The sequence below is a fragment of the Anguilla rostrata genome, chromosome 16 (genome assembly GCF_018555375.3).
Source record: "Anguilla rostrata isolate EN2019 chromosome 16, ASM1855537v3, whole genome shotgun sequence".
NCBI lineage: Eukaryota > Metazoa > Chordata > Actinopteri > Anguilliformes > Anguillidae > Anguilla > Anguilla rostrata.
Genome location: NC_057948.1, coordinates 15,732,143 through 15,752,170, shown reverse-complemented (window position 1 = coordinate 15,752,170; position 20,028 = coordinate 15,732,143). Strand labels below are relative to the sequence as shown.

Below are 20,028 nucleotides of genomic sequence, written 5' to 3'. Positions count from 1 at the left end.
TGTGAGCAGCTGTCAGTACTCATGCTGGGAGACAGTGCCTGGGGGCAACATGGTGTGAGCAGGCTAGTGCTGTCACAATCATGGCCCTGCCCTCCCAAAGCCAGGTTTGGGTAGGGTAGGAGAGGGGTTAAGGAAGTCCTGAGGTTTCAACCCCACCTGTCATCACTGTAATGCCCTGACCAAATATGGGCTTTTAAATTACACGATAACAGCCTTTAACTGATGACTTTCTTTTTTATGATTATTGTTTTTTTTTTTTGGTTTTTTCCCCCCCGCTATTTATTCTGTGTACGGTGGTATATAACCATGTACTCACCAAGCTATATTTTCACATATTGATGATCTGTATTTTCTTGTTAATATCACTTTTTAATTGCTGAGACCAGTACTGATACTCTCTACTTTTGAATTTGCTCTGGATAAGAGTGCTAAGTGCTAAATATTAACTATATCTTTCTGAGAGGGTGACTCTTTCTCTGCAAGGCAATGTGCTAATCCCAGGAAGATTCTGTCCTGGTGTCTGCACACAGAGTACATTAGGGATGACCCACATAGGTGTGGATTAGCAGTTTGCAGTTGGCCTTAACACTGCCCTGGCCTTGACTTCCATAAGTCCATCACCTAATCCACACCTGTGATATTGCATAATTACATTACTATGAATTTACTAAGCAGGTGCCCTTATCTGGGGTGACTCTCATAGCTTATCTATTACACATTTCCCATTTATAAACCTGGATATGTTCCGGTGCTACTGTAAGTCAATTTCATTTACTCAGGTGTACGAGGGCAATGTTCTATGAATGCTATGCCTTTTCAGTCTCCTGTCCTCATATTCAAGTCATTAACACACTGATGTGCGCAACCAATTACCTCCTCTCAAACATACGCTGTGAAAAACTATATTTGAAGTAAAACAAAAAAAGTGGATTGATCAATGCCGAATCCAGTGGGTAGATGAATATCAAATAAATAAATAAAAACATCTAACAATATCAGATTTACAAATATTTTGTTTAATATGAGGAGTTATTACCCTGTGATGTATACACTGGAATTTCAAACGCCGTGATTTGAAACCCTTCACTTTTTCACACAGCAACGTGTCAATTACCGAGATAAGAGTGAGTGAATTGGGGTGTTTTGCTGAAGGAACGGCGGTTGTAAATTGCAGTGTAGTTCCGTCCCAGAGAAGTAAAGGATCTTCTGTATCTATTATCCAACGAGTAGCGACATGTCATCCTCAGTGAAACTGAGCGCATAGCAGTCTCATAGGGTGATCATTAAAAGAGAAAGGCGGGGTGTTACACAGAAGTTGTCTCTGCCATAAACAAACAAACAAATTAATTAATTTCAATTGCACAAGGACGGGTTGGGAGGGGGGCACTCATTTTTTAAACAGATGTCCAAACAGGAGCTGGTAGGAAAGCATTTTGCCGTCTACATGTGTTAAGTGACACTGATAGACAGCCAGCTCTTTAATAATTCAATGTCCTTTAATAATTTGTTTTCTCTAAAAGCTGAAAATCCAATTCTTTGACAAGGTTATGATTACACGAATCCACATGAAATTCCCCATCTCGCGAACAGACATGAGGTACGCTTATTTATTTATTTGTTTGTTTGTGCATTTATTTATTTATTAGCGGATGAGTTTGCTCATTTATCCCGAATGTGTAATTAAGGGTGTGATCAGGACGCGAACGTATGCCGCGCACTGGCAAGTTCGGATGGCCGGAGTGCCTCTTTCCCATTTCCCTTTTTCTGTGAGCAATCAGATGGTTAAAAAGGCAAGACAAAAGAAAAGCAGATATGGGACTTAATATTTTCTGAGCAAAAATGATGCGGGTAAGTGAGCATCAACTGACCAGAAATGATTGGCCTCTGTCTGTTAGACACGTAATGGAGTCATTTAACTAGTCAAATTAGGAGCTGCAGAAATGCACCATGCTTCATTACTGAGTTCGAATGGGCACCATTTTACATTTATGTCAAAAATGATTTCAGGGCAAATTAATGTTTTTATTGTCTTGTAAAAATATACCCACACACATAAAAGACTAGCACCACCTAGAGGCCATTCCTGAACATTAAGTGGTTTATTCAGATGCAATCTTGCAAAAAGGCCTTATTCCTGAATTCAAACCTTACATTTATTTCCTGACAAACTGTATATTCAGATTGAACAGATAGAGTTTTATCTGTCACTTATGTATGAATGAGTACAGATTTAACCTCAAATGTTTACATTCCATAGGTGGTTTTTGGGTTAGTAAATTATTGAGGGGGGAGTAAAATAACAAACCCAAAATACAGTGCTGTACATACTATTATTAATTTTATGTTTTGGGTGTCTATGGAAAAAATTACTGAAACGTATCAGTCAGATGGAGCATGATAGACCATATATTTATTCTTAACAAGTAAGATGAAGCTTAATTTAATTGTATTTTTATTTATTTGAAGCCTCAGCAATATATTACATGTATAATTAGCAGATACAGTTTTACAGTACAAAATATAGTATGAATTATCTTCTAAGACTTCCCTGTTCTACTGTTTCATAATTCTGTGGCAGTTCAAGCTAATTGCCTTTTTCAAGAATACAAGGATGTTTGTCTCAGTGAGGGTTCATACCCACAGATCCATCACACTGTAGTCTGGCTGTAGCATATAGACACAAATTCCCACAGTGCCCCAGGAAGCAAAGGCATGAGAAGCTGTGCCCCGTTTACTGTTTTCTGGCTCTGCTCGTGGAACAGGTTTCCCACAGAGCCGGGCCTATTGCGATTGTGCTTCCCCCGGTCTGCCCGCCTTGTTATTATAGATTAAAACAGTATTCCAGCTTGATGACGGACAGGCTGAGGGATGTGTGTAAAGCCCCCCCGCTCCGGCCATCGCTGTGTTTGACATTCTGTCGATATCATTTCGCCCGAGCCTCTCGCGTGTTTGATCCCCGTTTTCGCTGGCATGGTTTGAGGGAGCAGTGCTGTTTGTTCAGGAGCCCCGAATCATGTTTTGCTCTTCACGATTCCGAGGCCCCCCTCTCCCTCCCCCCCAACCCAAGCCAATCCATAGAGTTAAGGCTCTGTCCTGCCTAATGCTGATAACCCATATACGGTATGTAACAAACATTGTTTTCCAATATATTTTTAATGTTGGCTTTTGCCTAATCTGTGTGGTACAGATGTTAAGGAGTGCATTGGCTCCATGCTTTAGATTGCAATGTAATGCGGCCATTGTACTCTACTGAACCTCCAGCTCTTCGGTTCCGACTCACCAGTGATGCCCCTCATCTCCTCATTCCGTTACAGGAAAAAGAAACGGAGACATGTCGTCCATCTTGTCATCGTCCCCTGATTTTATTCTGTATAATATGTATCGATCCATTTATTATCTCTTTATCTGTGCATGCCGTACAGTTACAGGCGAAACGCATAAAGGCCTTTCATTTGAACAAGTGCTCATTGTGCTGTCTGCATGCCCGGCTGGCCGCTGGAGTTGGGGAATAAATGCAACCGTTAGCGTGATTTCCTGCTATCACAGGCCGCTGCTTCATGACCGTAATTAATTTTTGAAAAATCTTATTTAATTGAAAATATCTTAGGTTACAGAAAAATAACTTTGACCCATTGTTGTTTAACATTATATACAGGGTAGGCTAATCCTTGCTCAATGGGGCTTATAATGTGGTTAATGGAGTACATTTGGCAAGCACCTCACTGCTGTTGCTGCTGCTCTCACATTCCAAGGTTAGAGGCCTGAATGAGAACTCCCTAACAAAGCCTCTAATTTGGAATATATTTAATTTCCCGTATCCTTCTGAGAGACTCAGGTTGGGTTGGGTGAAGAGATTTCTCAGGATCGAAAGGCCTCCAGCAGGCGCTATCAGGGGCTTTTTGAAGTGGAGAATTTTTGGGATCGCTTCCCAGAATCTGCGAGACCTCGGCGTGGAAACGAGGCAGCAGGCGAGCGGGCGAGGGGGAGAGAGAGAGGGAGCGAGAGAGGGGTTAACAATGTTCTGCTGACAGAAGAGAAGAGTGACATGCCAGAGACTCCTCCATTATCCATTTCCTCCAAATGAGACCATTCAGCTTCAGTCTGTGTCGTCCTGCTGTTCCCACAGACTCTCCCCTTTAAAGTTTTCCAGTTACTTTTAAGAAGGTAATATTGTAAAAACGAACGCCTTTGACGCACTTTCACTCACGCGAACAAAAGAGCGTTATTATTTGCTGTTGTCAGTTCCTCTTTTTGTTTCGCGGCGCTCGACGGTCGCCGTTTTGAGAGGGACGTGCGGCGTGCTACGGTAGTCCAAGGAAGGCAGAGAGGGGGGGGGGGGAAAGGCTGTTATCTCGCCCATCAAACGAGATCTCACAATTTACTTTGCTAAATGCGATTCTCTTCCAGCGCCTCGCCAGCTCGCCGCGGCCCCCGGATCTCACCGCACACACCGGGCTTTGAGCTGAAAACGTCTCCTTATTGGGGAACCTTTCAATAAATCAATGTGACTTTAAACACATTTCCCCGGCGACATCATTGACCTGATAAGAACTGCTAATCTCTTTTGAGGCTGACGGAGTGCTTTGAACAAAATCTAGTTCACATCTATCAGCAAGGTTATTTGTCAATGGCTTATAATCCCAGGTATATTTCACTGGTTTTATATTAGAAACGGGTAATTGTTCACATCTCTGAAGTTTCACAGGCTTGGGAAAAAAGGAAGGATAGACTGAAACTAAAAAAAAATATATTATTGATGTGGCAGCCAAAAAAAGAAATCTACAGAAAGTGAACAAAATGCCGTAATTACTGGAATAGTTCGAGATTTTTTTTTCATGAAATATGAATACTGTAGAGGTATTTTTCTTTTCATTTTTGTTTCCTATTTTGTCTACAGTTCCAAATGCAAGAATCTTGGCAGGATTGTGATACTGATCGTGTAAGGGCAAAGGGGATTCAGCTGAAGAAAGTAGTGCCTGAATTGCAGAATCTTGGATTGGTTAGCATTCCTGGGCCAACGCAATCCACAATCTGCTGATAAATCGGAGAAATGTTGTTAACTGAATTTAAGAATCTGTTTAATCTAATGATGTTCTTACGTTTAATTTACTTCAGCCAGCTTGATTTTTAAAAATGTTTTATTTTTCATTGGTTTAAAAAAAGCACCACATGTACTGTACAATTTGATGTAAGAAACAAATATTTTAAACATTTACAAATTTAATTTAAACAAATTTAATTTAAACTACTTATACTACTACTACAATTGTTGCTGCTGCCAGTACTACTACTACTACTACTACTACTAATAATAATAATAATAATAATAATAATATAATAATAATAATAATAATAATAATAATAATCAGGCTCTGATACTGTACAGCCTGCCCAAATGCCTAAAGCTTGACAGCCATCTCGTGCACTGTGTATCATTATGACTCAAACATAACGTAGCCTAATGGACGTGAGCCATACATGTTGAGAAATCAAGGGCTTTAGCTTTACAGGAGAAGCTGAACAGCTTGAAAGAGCTGTCATGAAGTTGCCATTTGTGACACACCACAAGGAGCAATGTGTTCTCCGTGTTCCATAATTAGCTATCTGTCTGTATTTTGAATTAAATGGCTTTCATAGGTGGTGCACAAAGTGAAAATGGTCCAGCCCATCTTCCTCTCCTTTGACATGCTCTCACTGCTTACATTCTGTAATTCTTATTCTAGTACCATGTCTGCTCACTAACAAACTCAGGCCTCACTAATAAAAACATATTTATCCATTTATTTATTAGTTTATGTATTTTCACTCAAGGACAAATGCTTGATCTTGGAGATGTAACAGCCTTCTCTTTAACATCTACACTGAAACACACCTGGTTTTAGTCCTATTGGTATACAGTGGTATATCCAAGAGAAAAGAAATGTTTACATAAAACTACAATACATTCAAGTAATCGTTCTCATACATTTGCACTAGGGGCTTGTTCAGAGATATATTTTATATGGAAACTTTAATGGGACATGTGTCTTCAAAACAGGATTTACCATGCATACTGATTACATTTTACATTTTTTGAAGATGCGCTTTAGTTTTACTTTTTTTCCCCTCTCTATTTGCATTAAGGTGTATGGAAACTCTTCATTTTGTCATTCAGATCAGATATTGGTTTTTGAGGAGCAGTTCTGATCTCTCACAAAATGTTTATAGCTGTGTCAAGACATGGGAGAGTGGCTGTAACTACACACCCTAGTGCACGAATAGTTTGACATTATGTTCACTAACAGTGCTTTACTGTTAAAAGGCAAGTATGTAAATAATATAATAATAATATATACAGTAACTGCATGGCTTACATGTAAACCATATCTGAATCAAAAATGTCTTATGTTTAATTTGGGACTTACTCACGTTGCTTATCTCACATTTGTAAGATTTGGACCTGTGTGTTTTCATTGTTAAAATATCCACACTTTCCTTTAAGAATCAGTCATTTTTTTAAAGACTTATGCCACATACTGGTATATCTTATATGTATTGTTGCTTCAAGATGGCTAAGATCTGGTTTGCTCTCAAATCTAATTTATTATCTTACAATCTGGGACACAGGCATTTCTATTGAGTTTCTGTGGGTGTATGTGGAACAGTTTTCTCGCACTGATGATGAAGGATACAGATTGTTGTGCCTAGGTGTGTGTGTGTGTGTGTATCTGTGTGTGCGTGTGTGTGAACAGTGTGTGCAGGCCAGTTAAGATGCTGTGGCGTCTCTTGAGGTTAACATTATTTTGAGGGCGATCGGGTGGGGGCGGGGAGAGAGAGGCAAAGACAGTACCAGGGGCCCGTGCCGCCCCCGCGCTCGCCTCTGTAGCCGGACCACACTGTGTGTGGGCTAACAGCGCTCTTGGCCTCCTGGCGGGCCTGACTAGCCGAGGGCGCCGCAACAGCGCAGACAGCCCTGAAATGTCACGTCAGAGCCCATCTCAGGTGCAGCTTAAATCAGCCCGCCCGATCCGGAGACGCGGCGTTCCTGCCGGAGAGGCTGCCGCTCGCGCTCCCTCCGCCGCCCGCGATGGCGCTCCTAGCGCATACGCACACTCGCGACTCGTAAATTAGTCCGAAAACACACAAGGCCGGGAAGTGAAGGTGGACACAACCTCGGTTTCACTGTGCGGGGTGTGGAGATGCGGAGTTGAAACTGTTCTGGCGGCTTCTGGTGGGCCAACGCCTTACTAAGAATCTTTATATTGGTTTTTCCTTTATCACCCATCTGTAGATGGAACTGAGGTCTGCTTGTAAACACTGGCTCTTTGGTCTTCCTGGGAGTGAGTGGATATATCTCTCCCTCATATGTCTCCTTTCCTCAGGACACACTGTTCTAATGCTGTTTTTAAACCGTCCTGATGTGACCTGGAAATTTCACATTACCTCCAGGACAATTACATGTATGCATCTTACTGAATTTCAATACAATTTAATGTGCTAACCTATTGTCTTTGGCAGACTTCATACTCTGTACATCAGGGGTGCGACAGCATAAATCAACGTTTAATAGAGATCATGCATGTATTTCCAACAGCTCTATGATTTTATACTTGCGAGCAGGGTAGTATGGTAAAGCTATATGTGGAAGCAGTATTGAGAATGGAACTGACTGCTTTGGCTGAAGGTACATCCAGTCTCTGAAATTCTGGCTGCCTGGTATTAAACAGGAACCTGGAAGCTTTGTCTGTCATAATTATCCTGTTAAGCAACCCTTGGACTCCCCAGAGAATATTTTAATGGGAGATTTTAAATTAGAATGGGATGGAGATGCATCCAGTAAGCGGAAATCCTGCTTTAATTTACATAATCATACCACTGTTTTTTGTCTATTTTATCAGGAATGCTAATACATCTGCATCTTAAATTGTGGATTTAGTTATTCTATGGCGTGTGTCTCACAGACAATAAACCTTTCTCTTCTAGTTCAGGCAGCACATAAATATATTGTAATATTGGAAACGGAAAAAAGAGAAGAAATGTGCTCTCAGAATACGCTATCTTAATTGAGACCCAGTAAGTGCAAGTAGCAGATGTTTTACCAGGAACTTTGAATCATCTGAGACCAGAGGCAGCTAAAGCACATTAAAAACAGAGCCAGGTGCTCGGGATTTTCCATTTTCGCATGTTGACGGAGAAAATCCTTCATCTGGAAAGATCAACAGAGGAGGAGAGACAGCGCAACTTAATGTCCAAACAACTTGAGATCTTTGCATTGTTTGAATTCATTCAAAACATCAGTCACTGGTATTAAGGAGAGCCTCGCTATATTTGAAGTCATTCTTTCAACTTATCTCCCCGGTTACATGAGTTTTGGGTATAAAATAATTCATTTGCTTTTTTTATCTTTCTTTTTAGAACGGTACAAGGCTTGTTTATGCATACGGTTTCATTGCATAATGCATCGTTCATTTTGTCTTTATTTTGTCTTTATTTAACTTTTACATTAAGTTGTTCAACCGAACAAGTTAGGCCTACAGCGTGCATCTTTCCTGTGGTAATGTATTTAAAAGTACGCTGCTCTGATGTCTCTTCAGGTTTTCTTTCTATTATAACCTCCAGTCACAAACCCGCAAAGAGCGCGCTGCAACCAGAACACGTTTCCTTCGCGTGGAACCCTCTACCTAGTTCGCTTTCAGAAAGCGCTTTGTCGAAATGCGAGGTGTCTGTACCACCTTGTGTGACTTTAGTTGTATTAAACCTGCCGGGTACAGTGACAGGTCCCAGAAAAGGGGATAAAAGGCACACTCTGTTCCCTCTCATTCCCCTCTAAAGTGACTGACAGCATCGTTTCCTCGTGCGGTGGAGACGATGTCCCAGGATGACAGAGAGCTTCAGCGTCTTCAAGCGCCGCCCGTGTTCCCATTGCAGCCCGACGCCACATGGAATTAGTAACTAGATACAGTAGTCGCGAAATGCATGTGTGAATAATACGACACACTTGGGAGAACAGAGAGCTGTGAGATTAGTACAGACAATTAAGACAAGACATGCTTGCGAGGGCTTCTGAATATTGTTATTTCGACTGCTACATCGCAGAGCAAAAAACTTTACCCATATAGTACACGAGAGTTAGCATTTCGAAAAGTGGAGTGTTTACCTAGTGGGACATGTAATATGCTGTATGTAGGTTTGAGTCTTGTATGTTCCGCTGATTTTATATCATATACTGTATATCTACAGGCACACACACAAATCTATACTGTATGTGTGGATGTATACATCAACCTTGTTTTTAACACTCCTGCTAGAATTGCATTTAAGAGCAGCACAAAATGAGCAAATGTGTATATCTCTTATATAAACACGATCCAGCTAACTTCAAGAACACTAAAAAAATGAATGATTCACATCCAAATGAGAGCTGATGAGCCAAATGACCTCATCTCCTCCTGTTGCCACACAAAAGGCTCTTTAAAAAATAGGGAATGAGGATTTTTTTTAAAAACGACTCACTGATATTGCGCAGCAGCAATCAAAATCTATGCCTTTCTTTAAAATATATTTTAAATGGCCTTGGTTTGACCTTGCGAATGCAGGAGCACTTTGGTAATCTGCGCTTAATGTTTTTTTGCATTAAACCACAGCTTGTGTTGGACCCTTGTGTGTCACAGTAATTTAAGATGCAGTCATTTTGCACATTCCAGCGCCATTATGTTACATTGTTACAGAATAAAGGCCGGTATTATGTTCCCTCTATAAAGGGCAGAAGTGGCCGGAGTTCTATCTGCTGAACGAATCAATCTGGATTATGTCAGCTGAAAAGAATCAGGGAGTGCAGTCGCCAACAGATGGGGGGGTGGGGGTGTTTTAAAAATGTATTTGCTGGGCCTGAATGTATGGGCTTGGATAAATACCTTGTGGTGACTGAGAAATAGTTTTGTGCAGAGGGGTTCTTTTATTTTGTTTTGCTTTTTTTGTGGAGGTTGGGGGGTGGGGGTTGGGGGGTGGTGATTCTGGTGCTAATTATCATTTCAGCAGAAATGATTAGGAGATCAAATGGAAATCAAATGCCATTTCCTATCATTAATGCTGGGTTTTATTTAAGCTGTCATGACAGGCAGTCCGGGGCTGTGGGAACAAGACGGAGGGAAGAATGGGAAGAGGTTTAAGAGGAGCCGGGGGCGGGGTTTGGCAGGGCAAAGGCACTATTCATTAGCAGGGCCCAAAGAAGTTGATTGAAGTAGTTTGTGGGAGAAAGGGGCATGAGCTTGTCTGGGGGCAACAGTGGCCAGCCACCCTCCTGCTTCTACAAACACGGCTGTGCCTCGGAGGTCAAAGGGTCAAGTTCACCCGAAAAGTCAGTCTGCCCCGTTGTGCAAACTGGCTGGGCTGCCCCGCGCACGTGCATTGGAGAATTACTCCGGCTTCTGTGTAGCGCTTCCTGTGTTCCCAAGACACATCCTTCTTTTTTCCCCAGTTCTGTTTTACTTTTGCTTTTGTTTGTATTTCCTCCTTTTAAACAGATAGATCTGTAGGATCTTTTATAAAAAAAAAATGCCGTGCACCGTGACGAGTTTGCAGAAAAGTTGTTTTGGAACATGAAAAGGTGCTTTCAAGCCACAGTGGCCAAAACATTATGTTTTGCTGCAGTTTTTTTTTTTTTTTTTTTTTTAGAAAAGTCTTCTCATTCTGTTAAAATTTTACACAATTCGTAAATTGCCTGTAGATGTCCATGAAGTGCTTTTTGCCAAAGTTCAAAGTTCATACCCAATATGGCCATTGAATGTATCTTTTACAAGCTGCACCGTTTTCTCAACATTCAGTCCTTCAGCTCACAGTTGGCCCATTCATCAGACAATGCTGAACAGGCAGGGTAGTGTGGTGGCGATTGTTCTGATTTCCTGGCCACACCCAGACATAGTGAGTATGACCGGAAAATCGATCTGATAAGTTCCCCATACTGGGAAGATCGGTGATGGTGACACGAGAGATTACTCAAACATATTCATGTGATTCTTTTTTTTTCTTTCTTTTTTTTTTGCAGCCGAAAGCTACATTCTTTGTACAACTTTTGGAAAAATATGTGCCAAATATCAACTGTTGCTTTGAGCAGTCTTTACTACAGAGGGTCACTAAATATATTTTTATTTAATGTTGTTACCTTATTGCTAAACTCACTCTTTTGACATTTTACACGCGCATATACATTTAGATATTTAGTAGATGCTCTTATCCAAAGCGGTTTGGATTCTGTTTGGTACATTCATCAGGCATGAATATCGGGTATTCGTTCCCTGCTTGTCATGAATCTAGGTCCCTTAAACCGGTCTCAAAAACAGCTTTTACACAATAGTGTCGCTGAACGTAAATTTAGGAACATTTGTCACTGATAGTGTTTTGATGTGCATCATACTTTTCATCGTCTTCGGTTCGGAGTACTGCTAAATATGGCTGCCAAACACATTTTTTACACATGTGCATAGCTTTGCACACCATTATCTCATTCCTCTTACACTTGGTACATGCACTGTAATAGGGGTTGTTTCTAGATGTGTAGAAACTGTTCTTTAGCTCTCAGTCCTTGGCTACACACAACATGGTTGTTAAAAGATATTCCATACAATTTACCAGCATTTACTCAACCATCTCACTCTGGGAGTACTATTTTCGGTGAACTCTAAAAGTCCCATAGCTAAAAGTCATCTGACGTTCAGATGGATAGCTGTGTAGTTGCCTGAAACATTTGGTCAAAAATTTAGAATAAGTAGGCCTAACATTTTAGGAAATCTGAATATGAAAATGTATATTCCTACTTCCACACATCAGAATAAATTTGGTGTAGTATAGAATTTTGTCATATTTACAGAAATTCAATGTAATATGTTAGAATTTCTGAGAAATAACACTAATAAATAAGACCCAAGCAAAATGTATTTGACTGTTGGTGTAAAAGGTCTTTTGCAAAATAATCAGCTTTTCTCAACAAACAAGCTCCCAACTGAGCACCAGCATCCAAGGATATTATTATCATCTTTTCAGCACCCTTAAATGCCAATATTGGGAACAAAATCATTTGAGTGAGAATACAGAGCAATTCCTGTACGAGGTTCTGATGTTATTATTTCAATTATTTTCATCCAAACTTAAAAAGAAGTAGATATTCATATTTTTATAACAGAAGACCACACTGAGGATAGTGGACCTACTTTTTGTTCCACTACATTTTGCATATGCTAGTATTTCAACAGAATTTGCATTGGAGAAGTGCAGAATCCAGAGACACACGTTCTGTTGTGAATTTCTACGGAAACATTCAGCAGTCTGGCTTTTTTTGTGAGTTCTGCTTTGAGGGGGTAAAATTCTTCCAGCCTTTGTGAGTTGCAGCAAATGGTATTCATAAACATCCTGTATTCATTAAAACCTTCTAAAAATATTTTCAGTGCACTTCCTCGTGTTCAGGCAATGTGTACTGTTCATATTTACATATCTATAAATACTGGATGTACAATGAGCTTTACCTTGCCAAAAACAACACTTTTTTAGCCTCACCGGATGCCTGAGGAAGAACAAAAGCCTCAAAGACACCTCGTGTAGCAGTTTATTCTGCAAGCACAAGAGGTGGGCAAGAGTATTACATTTCTACGCAATAAGACTAGCCTTGTTGTTCCCTCATGGAAACTGGGGATAGATCACTTCATCTTCCCTTTCTGCTTTTTCAGTCGGCAACCCAAATCACAGATCACAATCCCTCGCTTATAAACTCACCAAAAAGTTGTGATTCCCAAAACGGCTCCAAATGGAGACATCGCTGTGAGGGGTAATACTGTCTCCTGGGGAGAGAGCACTCTGATAGGCTGCCATTTCTGCTTCTAGAGGAGTCTGAGGGCATATAGTGAAGACATGGGGAGTTGGAACGATGAGGGAAAGTGTCAGGGCAGATGAGCCCCCCCCGTGAAAAAAATAACCTGGTCTACACCTTGTGCAGGCCATTGTTCTGTAAAAATGTACTCATTTATCTACTCTGTTAAGCATGACGCCTATATTAACATAAGATGGATCCTGGAGCTATGTTTCCTCTTACCATATGTCTTTGCTTTCTGGGGACTGCTCTGACAATCCACTTCAGACAGTATGTGCGTTCTCCCACTGTGCCAGTAGAGGGCGCTCAAAAATGTTTCATTTTTATGTGTGGTAAATAACCGTATCTTCAAAACCACAAGCACTCCCCACATTTGTACATTTGTGCAAGTAACGTATGTTTTCTCATTATTATATTTGCTCACAGCACTTGTATATTGTTTCACAGTGGATCTTATGTATTTTTGCTTGTAAACTGCCATACCATTGAAAGTAAATGAACTGTGACCAATTCAAATTCATATATATATATATATATATATATATATATATATATATATATATATATATATGAATAATGGCATCCATATGACTGATGTAGTATTATATATATATATATATATATATATATATATATATACATACATACATACATACATACACACACACACACACACACACACACACCCTATGTTGTTTTAACAGTTGTTATATATTACAGAATCTGGTTCTTACACTATACAACATCTCTATAAGCATTTTGTTGACCATATTTCTAAACTAATTGACCTAGTATGGCAGGCTCAATAACATTAAAGAGGAATCAATTATTGTTATAAAGCAGTGTACATCTGTGGAATACTAAAGAGGTCCTTGGAACTTGCTGGTACATATGCTCAGTATGCTAATAGGAAATGAAAAAAGGGAGGAAAATAACTCTATAAAGTTTGCCCAGCAGTCTCTTGATCACAGTGGCAGTTGTTTGGGGAGAAGAAATGGCAAATCAAAATAATAACATTCCAGGTGGCTTAGTTAATGAACAGTGAAAAGCAAATGTGCGATTTAATCACTAACTTTCCATTCAAAGTTTATTTTGAAAGAAAGTACAATAAATATGCATGGACTAGAAAAAAGTGAAATAAAAAACCACAAGTAATTAAATGTTGTTTGGAGATGCAAATCTCATTCCGAGATACAAATATGTTGCTGTGATAAGTGTTTTGTACTGTGAGAAACTACTACTACTAAAGTGCCAAAACACAGAGACCACTGGCACCACTTACTTTTAAAACAGTGGAGATTATTTTGTGGGGAAAACGCATAGATTTTACCTGTTTTATAAACTGCAATTATTACAGGATCATTCCTCGATTTTATTTTATTTTTTTCACTAATCTGAAGCTTATTGCGCCATCTAGTGTTAAATTCTGTACATTGTCTTAAAGAACCATTTGTGGCTATTTTTAAAGTGGATCAGTATCTTTAGTAGTTTTGCACGCATAATTGTCGTGATCGACTCCATTCCACTGAGATGTTTATAATTTAAGAGCAAGTCTACTATAGGATGTGTTTAAGTGTGAGTTAGTGAAAATTGCAAGCCTTGCTCAGCTACAAGTCAATGTAACATCCTTAAGAATTCATCACACTTAAATCGCATGAGGGCAAAAGAGGTTTCCACTCCTTTTTATTATTTTTGCCTGTATTTCAAAACAGTTCAGCATATTAGATTAAAGTGGACCAGTTAGAGATGCGTGTTTTGCTGTGAAATAAAACTGCTTCTCTGATTGTGCGCTTCGTGGAGACCGAGTAGCATACGCTTTATTGCTCTGAGGAAAATCTAGGCAAATGTATTTATTTATATTTTTCCCTTATTAACTTTACATTGTCTCACTGTTTCATTTCAATATCGCCCTTGCAAGAGCACACTCAAATAACTGCATGTTTTAATTTCCATTTGTCAGTTTCATAAAGGCATTTCTAAAAGAACATGACATGGAAATGCAGTCTATATACTTTATTGCCAAATAATTCTCGCATAAATTGTTGAAGAAATTAAACTGTGAGGGGGAACACGATTTATATTATGTACATTAGATTTCTTTCTTGCTCAACATAATTGCAAATAAGCTATTTTTACTATTTAAGATGGAAAATTTCATTCTAATTGCATTCTGTGGTTCGTAGGGGTTTTCATCATTTTACCACTGATAGACATTCTAGCGACTAAACTTGCTTGGAAATAGAGGCTGAAAATAATGTAATTATTGTGTACTCGTTGTTAGTATTTATGACTGAATGTGCAAAATTGCCCTTCAACCACCTTCACTTGACTTCATCTCATAGCTAATGGTATCATATCATTGTGGCTTACATTTCAAATTGGAACAAAACAAATGTATATAAATGCTATTTAGTAATCTTACTATTTGCAGTATGATAGAAAATTTAATTTTTGTAACCAAGCTTTTGCTTCCAGAGAAAAATGTTGTTTATTTAACACGATTCCTGCCCAGTTGTTGTTACACTTAAAGAATAAAATGTTGTTGAACCAAATTTTTGGAAAGAAAAGGTTTTCCACTGGAACCACTGTAGAATGTGTGTGTGGTGTGTCTGCTAGGCTACCTGAAGCCAGAGCGCAGTAGTTGTTAATCTGAATCTTTTCTCTGAACTGTAGTTCGTCAGTGGGTAAGAGAGGAGGAAGGGCCTCGCGCACTGGCCCCCACGCTGGCCCCCACGCTGGCCCCCACGCTGGCCCAGGAATGTAACCTATCTGACAGTGAGATGCAGGAGGACTGTCTTAAAGACTAAGGGCCCGGCTCCAAGAACGACGGCTCCCGGCCCGCGCTCTGTCTGGCTGGAGGGGGGGTTTGGCGGCGGGGGTGGGGTGGGGTGGGTGTGGTGGGGGGGCTCTCTCACACAAGTCACCCAACCGACTGAGGAGCAAAACTTTATCAAAGACTCTGTTATAAAAAGAAAACACAATAATAACAAAGGAAAGTGTACGAGACGAGGAGGAGGACCTGCGCTTGGCTAAGCAAGCTGCCCCGGGGCCGAGCGGGCTGGGCGCTGGATGTACAGTTTAATCAGACACTGGACTGTGGACGGAGACACCGACATTCGCTGTCTGCGCGCTGAGCCCGCCCCTTTTTTTCGGCCCCGCCCTCTTTTTTCCCTGAGAGGCAGGCAAGCCGCTTTCACCCGCCCACCCAGGGTCCCATCCCTGTTCCCCTGGACGTTTTCTCCCGGGCGGAACCTCTGAACGTCGCTCTCGCTGACTGGCACCGGGCTCCGCCTTCTCGTGAGGAGGAGCCAAGGAGGCGCATTACATCACTACCTTCGAAAGACTGAATCTCACTGGACGCGTCCTGTTAAGGTCAAAAAAGCCCGCTTCATTCACCGCTGTGCAATGTCCCGAGAGCCCAAGGACAATTTTGCCGTGTGAGGGACACGCTGTGTCCTGAAAAGCAGAACGTAGACCAAGCACACTCTGGACCAAGCTGAGTGGGCCATTCCCCCACCACACACACCCACCAGTGCCCACACTGTCCATACCCCTGGCAACACATGCGTACATGCTGTTAGTTGACAATCTAGTTGTTTACAGAGCTAGTCACTGTTACAGTATCCCAGTGACAAGATATGAACAAGGTGTGGTAATGTGCAGAGGGCCACTGTTGGTCAGCCGTAATTTAATTTTGGGGGAGGGGGGGTCAAATCAGCGAGAGTGTAATAATGATTGAAAGATAAGACGAGACTCTTCTCCCCCACTCTCTCTTACTAACAGAAACAGGAGTTAAGTCTAGGTAGTAACTGTTCATATTGTCCACTGTTTGTTCAAATGTTGACTCTGTAGATTATCAAAGATCTAAATGTAAAAGAAGAGTTAAAAAAATAGTGAATGTGAAATGCAAAACGATGAAGTGACCGTAATAACTAGTTTACAATATCTTGTCCAAAATAGATAGATATATAGAATTCTAAGATGAATAACAAAAAATACAGGATTTTCCTTCTTAACATCTATCTTGTTAACTCCAAGGACTCTAGTGTTGCAAATGTTTATAAAATACTGCCACCTATCAATGTCGCAAAGTGTTACTGACTACTGAAATGGTTTGATGTATTTACTTAAAAAATGAACAAAAAAAAACAAAAAAAGAAATTATTGTCTAGCCTTAGATACAGTCATACACTGTTGCATCTACAAAGCTAGCTGTTTTAGATGTAGGCTTTAGAATGAATTACTTTTCAAGTACTGTACTTTTTGCCTTCTACATTGGAAAAAAAGATTGACAATCTTTTCATGTGCTGCGAACATATACCCATATATACATAAGTCAGTTAGTATAGACGATTTCCCTTTTTTTCCCCCGACAGTTTTTTTGCACTGTGATGGTATCATAAAGTATCGGGTGCATCAAATCTATACAATACAAATGAATCTAAGTAAAAATAAGTTGTGCGTTTGTGCCCCTCGACATTGTGAAATGTGTCTCTGTTCTCTGTGTCCCCTGACAATTTTCTGCCGTTTGTACAGTCTATATCTATTTACATATTCAAATTTAACTATTACATGGCTTTGATAATGACTATTTGGTAAATGTGTTGAGTAATGCACATTGTCACCTTGATGGCTCATCTGTCTGTCCTGAAGCAAGATGCCTCGATGAAAGTTAAGCTCTATAGTGTTTAGGCCCATTAATCCCCTCCCAGTAATGTCCGAATCAGACCCTTGTTTGACTTTTTGCTTGCCCGCTGTTCTGCCAGCGGCAAATCCAAACTCTTAAATCAGAAATCACATGATCAGGATCTCTGAAGAAAAGTGTGGAGCATGGGGCGCCTATGTTCCTGGCAGAGAACTGTGAGATTAGGCCACTTTCCCAATCAGAGGCACAAAATGTGGTTGTGTATCATAGGATTCTGATTGGCTCCCCGCTCCACATGCATGTCTGGACCGCTCCCCGCCCCACACCCCACCCTGCTTCGGCAGCCTGCTCTCTGTTCTGTCCCTGGGGGGGGGGGGGGGGGGGGGGGTTGCTCGTGTGTCTGGGTTTTACTGAAGGAGTATAAGTGCATTACGCATTCCAGTTTGTCTTGTGAGCTGAAACCTTTATTTGCTGTTTTCTCATGCCAGTGCAAGTCCATCGGATGCTTCTTTTTGTAACTACTGAACTGTACTTGTAATAAAATAATATGTATTCAAACAATGTCTCTGTCTTGGCAAAATATGTTCTTTTAATTATTTAATATGTAATATGCAAATTAAATATAAGCACGGGTTTACATATATTTATGTGTGTGCCTGTGTGCATATAGGCATGAGAGGCTTTCATTTTCAAAGTGTACAAAACAATACAGCGATACACTATCGCTGCTGTAATTTTTATTAACCACCAGGGGTCAGCAGAGGCACACATTTCTATGTTTGCAGTGAACAGATCATTGCATTCTGAGAGACCAGTGTTCTCTGTGTCATAGATTTAATTCACACATTCTGTCCTTTACTCGTATCTCGCAGATGACACTGAGGTCATTAAATTCCTGAAGTGTAGTCGAGAGAGGTGACAGTCAAAAGGAAACACCTCTGGCACTGTTTCTCCCTGGTGTTTTTACTGTTTCCCTTCACAAGAGTAACAGTGTGAACAGAAAGATTTTACCCGTATTTCCACCTATACCTATCGTTACCTCACCACTTCACAATACAACAAGGGACCCTGGTCCTGGAGTGCCACATGGTGTCCTGCTTTTTGTTGTTACTTTAGCTAGTAGTTTATTAAAGTTAATTCACCTCATGTTGTTTCCCGGATGTAAACTGATGATTTTAAGGTAAAAACCAGGAGACTCCGTGGCTGTGGATAGTTGACCCATGAACTTGAGTCACCTTAAAGCCTAGAGGGTTCTCCGTGCAGTAGCAAGAAGAAGACGAGATACAAATGAATGGCCTCATGCTATCGTGCCCATTTTCAAACATATATTTATTGTACTTACATTCATCGCTGCCTTAACTGCTTTTCCCACGCACCGTTTAAATGCGCCCCTGACGTGGCCCTGCTGAGCATGGCACCAGCACCCTGCCCCCAACCCTACGCCCCCCCCCCACCTGTGTGTATCAGAAGATCAGTGCCGGACAGAGAGCACTTGCCTTCACTGTTGTTGTTGGTGAAGCACTTGTTATATGGAGCTGAAAGATGAGCAATATAAATGATGTATCTTTTTCCCTTCTCCCTCACTTCTCTGTTAAGTGCTATACAAGAAACCCGCTGGAGGGGCTACCCAAGTGTCTCTGTAACACATAACGGGCCTGGACCATGACAGCTAATATTACAAGTTATGGTGTTCCTCTCAGTGCTGCTCTGCCCTTGGGCTAATGTATTGTTAATTCCAAAACCTGTTAAAGTCAGACACTGTCTGCTGTTATTTCAGCGTTGGCAAATAGTTGGTCCCCCCCCCCCCCCCCTCCGTGCCGCTGTCTGTCCGTCTGTCTCCTCCCTGCTGCATCCATGTTATGAACATTTCCGGTGCTGGTGTCACAAACCATTATTCTGTGCTTCTGTTATGTAGGAGAAAAAAAAAATTAGTTTGGATATTTTATAATTTGAATCGTATTTACATAAAGGTAAGCAGAGAATTTTTTTTTTGTTTTTGTAGTTTTAGGGTTAAGTGAATCTAAAATGTGCAGTTTTTTTGCAGACCTATTTCTGGAGAAGAAATTAATTTATGTGAATGAGAATGACTGTACAGGTGGTAAGCTTTGCCATTGCTCACAACCTGCCAATGCATTGTGCTGACACATCAGCTGTCACAGCTGCCTCAGCTGTCACAGCTTTAATTTATCCTTTTTGTGCCTTATTAGTGCCAGCAATGTGTTTAGTCACTGAACTGCTGTGCACCAGGTAATGGCCGTGATTGAACAGAGACATTTAGCTGTCAAAGAGAAGGATTTTTTTCTCTCTCTCTAGCAGTCCCCTCAACAAAGGCACTACGCAGCCAAAAATACACAGAAGCTATTGGACGCAGAAGCCAAGGACAGTGTCACCTTTCCAAGAGTGATTTAAGGGATTTGACTGAAGCCGCTCAGTACAGCTACGCTGACGGGTAACATAAGCTTCAACTGTGACAGGAAGAGAATTGTATCAATTCTTTAAAAAGACAAGCCTATGTTCCCATTGAAAACACAATGTTTCTTCCACA

The 20,028-nt window shown here is 40.7% G+C and overlaps 1 protein-coding gene across 10 annotated transcripts in view; it reads left to right on the top strand.

Annotated features, from left to right (window-relative positions):
- znf536 (zinc finger protein 536) overlaps positions 1-20,028 on the top strand; it is a 164,775-nt gene that overhangs the window by 133,901 nt on the left and 10,846 nt on the right. Inside the window, exon 6 of one of the 10 annotated variants that reach the window (XM_064312516.1) lies at positions 15,512-15,709. The exons of 8 other annotated variants lie outside the window; for them this stretch is intronic. In XM_064312516.1, the coding sequence (XP_064168586.1) occupies positions 15,512-15,645 (134 nt within the window). In that variant the 3' untranslated portion in view covers positions 15,646-15,709. Of the gene's footprint in view, positions 1-15,511; positions 15,710-20,028 lie in introns of those variants that run through there. One more of the 10 variants, XM_064312515.1, reaches the window with a different exon arrangement.